General features: G+C 47.8%; 1 protein-coding gene across 1 annotated transcript; it reads right to left on the reverse strand.

Annotated features, from left to right (window-relative positions):
• Nucleotides 1-1,997: 1,997 nt before the first annotated feature.
• On the reverse strand, nt 1,998-2,940 carry LOC123038702 (ent-isokaurene C2/C3-hydroxylase-like; the record flags this gene model as incomplete). The annotated part of the gene is made up of 2 exons (XM_044462207.1): nt 1,998-2,621; nt 2,848-2,940. Coding segments are annotated over 2 exons (717 nt in total), but the record flags the coding sequence as incomplete, so codon positions are not given.
• Between the last annotated feature and the right edge of the window lie 3 nt (nt 2,941-2,943).

Raw genomic sequence — 2,943 nt, forward strand, 5'->3', positions numbered from 1 at the left:
TGGATGCGGGCGCCGCGTGGAGGGATCCCCTGCCGCTCTCCTTCGCCAGATCTAAAGACGGTGCACCCATGCTGCTGCTTCCTCATCAGTCCGGCCAGATCCGGTGGCTGACTGCGTGGATGTGGGGTTGGGAGCTCTGGATCGGAGTAATTTCTTGGCCGGCTGCGGCGGCCACGACACCGGCGGTGCTCCAGGCGTTGTTTCCTTCTTGAAGGCGGCTTCGAGGTCCAGCTCCCTCCCCCTCGTCCTCCCCCTGCACCCGGGTGAAAACCCACAACTTTGGTTGGGTGGCGGCGGTGCCCGGCTCCGTCACCTTCTTGAAGGCGCCACTTTGGGTCCGCAGGGAGGTGGGACAGTTGCAGCACGTTCTTGGCGTTCCTGATGGCGGCGGTTCTCTCTTTAGTGGTGTCACTTCGCCATGGCGGTCGGCTAGGTCTGGCTCTCATGGTGATGGTGGTGCTCAACTCTTCGCCGTGTCTTCCTGGGGTGCTCCCGTTCAGAGAGGCTGGAGGTGGAGCGGCTTCGTCTTGCACGGAGCTTCGGTGGAGATGTCAAGTCATGCCTGACCGACAGGTGCTACGCCTTGTCATGCCTGGTCGGCACGTGCTACGCACGACAGATTTTCCAAAGACTTCAAGCTGTGTCGGCTGGTGGTAATTGGCAGCATGGTGCTGAGGTGTATCAGTGGCGACTGCGACGTGCTCAGCTGTTTGCGTGCAGGGAGGAGGTGCCGTTGGGCGCCTTGGTGGCGTCGACGATAGCTGGACCGAGCAAGGTTGATGCATCAGTACAGTTCTGAAGATGGAGCGGTGGCAGTTGGTGGCGGCGGCCTCTGAGTGCACGCCGGACCGGTGAGACCCATGCCCGGCAGGCGTCCTGGATGGGACCTCAGGTCTTAGTTGTTAGGTTTGGCTGCTATGTCTGTTCGGCCCAGGCTATCTGTGCCCCGTCATCAACTGGATAGGTGTAGCGATAGTTTGTTGCTTAGACGGCGGCTTTAGTCTTACTGCTTTATTACTTTGTAAGGTCCTGTGAGAATAACTAATAAAGTGGCCGTATGCATCGCCCAGATGCAAAGGCCGGGGGTCATCCTCCTTTTCTAAAAAAAAAGCGACATACTTAATGAGGTGGGAGTTAGGAAGATGACACTGTATATTAGTTGCCACTGCAGCCCGCAGAGATGATTACAGAGTTCAAGGATAGCGGATTTTTACAACAAATTAGTGACACTGAAAGTGAGAGCAGACTGAAAAGAGAGAGTAATTGCTTATGGTCTATAGACTATGGAGTAATAGAGTCTCAGTATAGTGGATACACCACTAGCCCCAAAAATGTGGCAAGAGATTACCGTAGTCCGTTCAGAAAATGAATGACCGAGATAATTGTTTTTCTGTAAAATCTTATCAATAGGGCTCACATTTCCTTTTGATTCATAATAAAAAAACCAGTTTGTTTTATGAGAAAAAGTTGGTCCGTAGACTAAACCAGATGTGAACAGTGCAAAAGCTCAGAGAATAGAAAAACATCAAGCTACATTTGGCCTACAGCATGCCAAGTCAGTAACCTAGTGCTGCTTGCACGTTAGACGCACCCATGAATGCTTGGCCGAGACCATTACTGTTAGCAAAGTCGGTCCAAAGGAACCAGATCTCATTTGATAAACCTAGCAGTACATCTTCCAAAAGGACCCAAAAGAAAAAATAAGAAGAAATTATAGGTCAGTCCTTGCATTTTACACGGAGGATATCAGACCATGAAACTAGTTTGAAATTTGGTCCATACAACATGCATCAATACAGTAACTAACCCATCGTCACCAGGGGCAATTTAAAAAGTGCAAACTTCATGTTTTGGTACAATCAATAGTTTGCGTCATCCACCATAATATATTGCAAGTTCAACGAGGTTCTTTTATTCTTATTGGTGCAATGATACATATTGGTATAGATCAACAAAAGTACAGACATATCTATGTGGCAATGCACGACCATCTATGTCTATGTGGCATGGAAACCTCCACGGAAAATAGGTATCAATTGTAGGTCATATTTTCTTCCTACGATGATCCCATATTTCTCGGTCATGTCCAAAAATTCCGGGCTTGCCTTGCCAGGAAGCACCCAGTCGAAGTGGTAGAGAAGATTTTCCAAGGCGATCTCCATAGTTGACGTGCCGAAAAGTATCCCAGGGCACTGCCTCCGACCAGCACCGAAGGGGGTGAATTCAAAGTATGTCCCATTGTAATCCATGTTATTGTTCTCAAACCTTTCAGGCTTAAACTCTTCAGGACTTTCCCAACAATTTGGATCCCTCGAAACTGCAAACGCGTTAATGTATACATTGGTGCCTTCAAGCATGTCAAAACCCATAACTTTACAGTCTTCCCTGACCCTATGGGGGATCAAAGGACCTGGTGGATGCAGTCTAAGAACCTCCTTAATGATCATCCGCATGTAGTGGAGTTCAGCGAGGTCACTATTAGTAATCACAGCTCGGCCTTGACCTAGCACCTCTCGGATCTCAAGCTGTGCTTTGGCCATGGCTTCGGGATGACGGACGAGCTCAGCCATTGCCCACTCCAAGGCAACTCCCGTGGTCTGTGTGGCACCTGCAAATATGTCCTGAAAAATATTGTTGTGGTATGTATGTTTATATATTGTTTCTACATATATAGTAGTACGCAACAAATAATCAATTTCAGATACAATAATTTACATTTATAAATCTATGAAACAAGTTGAGACTAATAGATTTATGAAATGATGAAGCTAGCTTTTTTGCATTAAAACTTTGCAGATATGATATGACATCGGTAGATTAATAAGAAGCATAAAGAAAATTACTCACAAATAAGACGGCACCTATACTCTCCGTGGTCATAGGGAATGTGAACGCGTCCTTCTCCTGCAGCCTGAGTAGCACGTCCAGCAAGTCATCATCGTC

The sequence above is a fragment of the Triticum aestivum genome, chromosome 2B, assembly GCF_018294505.1.
Source record: "Triticum aestivum cultivar Chinese Spring chromosome 2B, IWGSC CS RefSeq v2.1, whole genome shotgun sequence".
NCBI lineage: Eukaryota > Viridiplantae > Streptophyta > Magnoliopsida > Poales > Poaceae > Triticum > Triticum aestivum.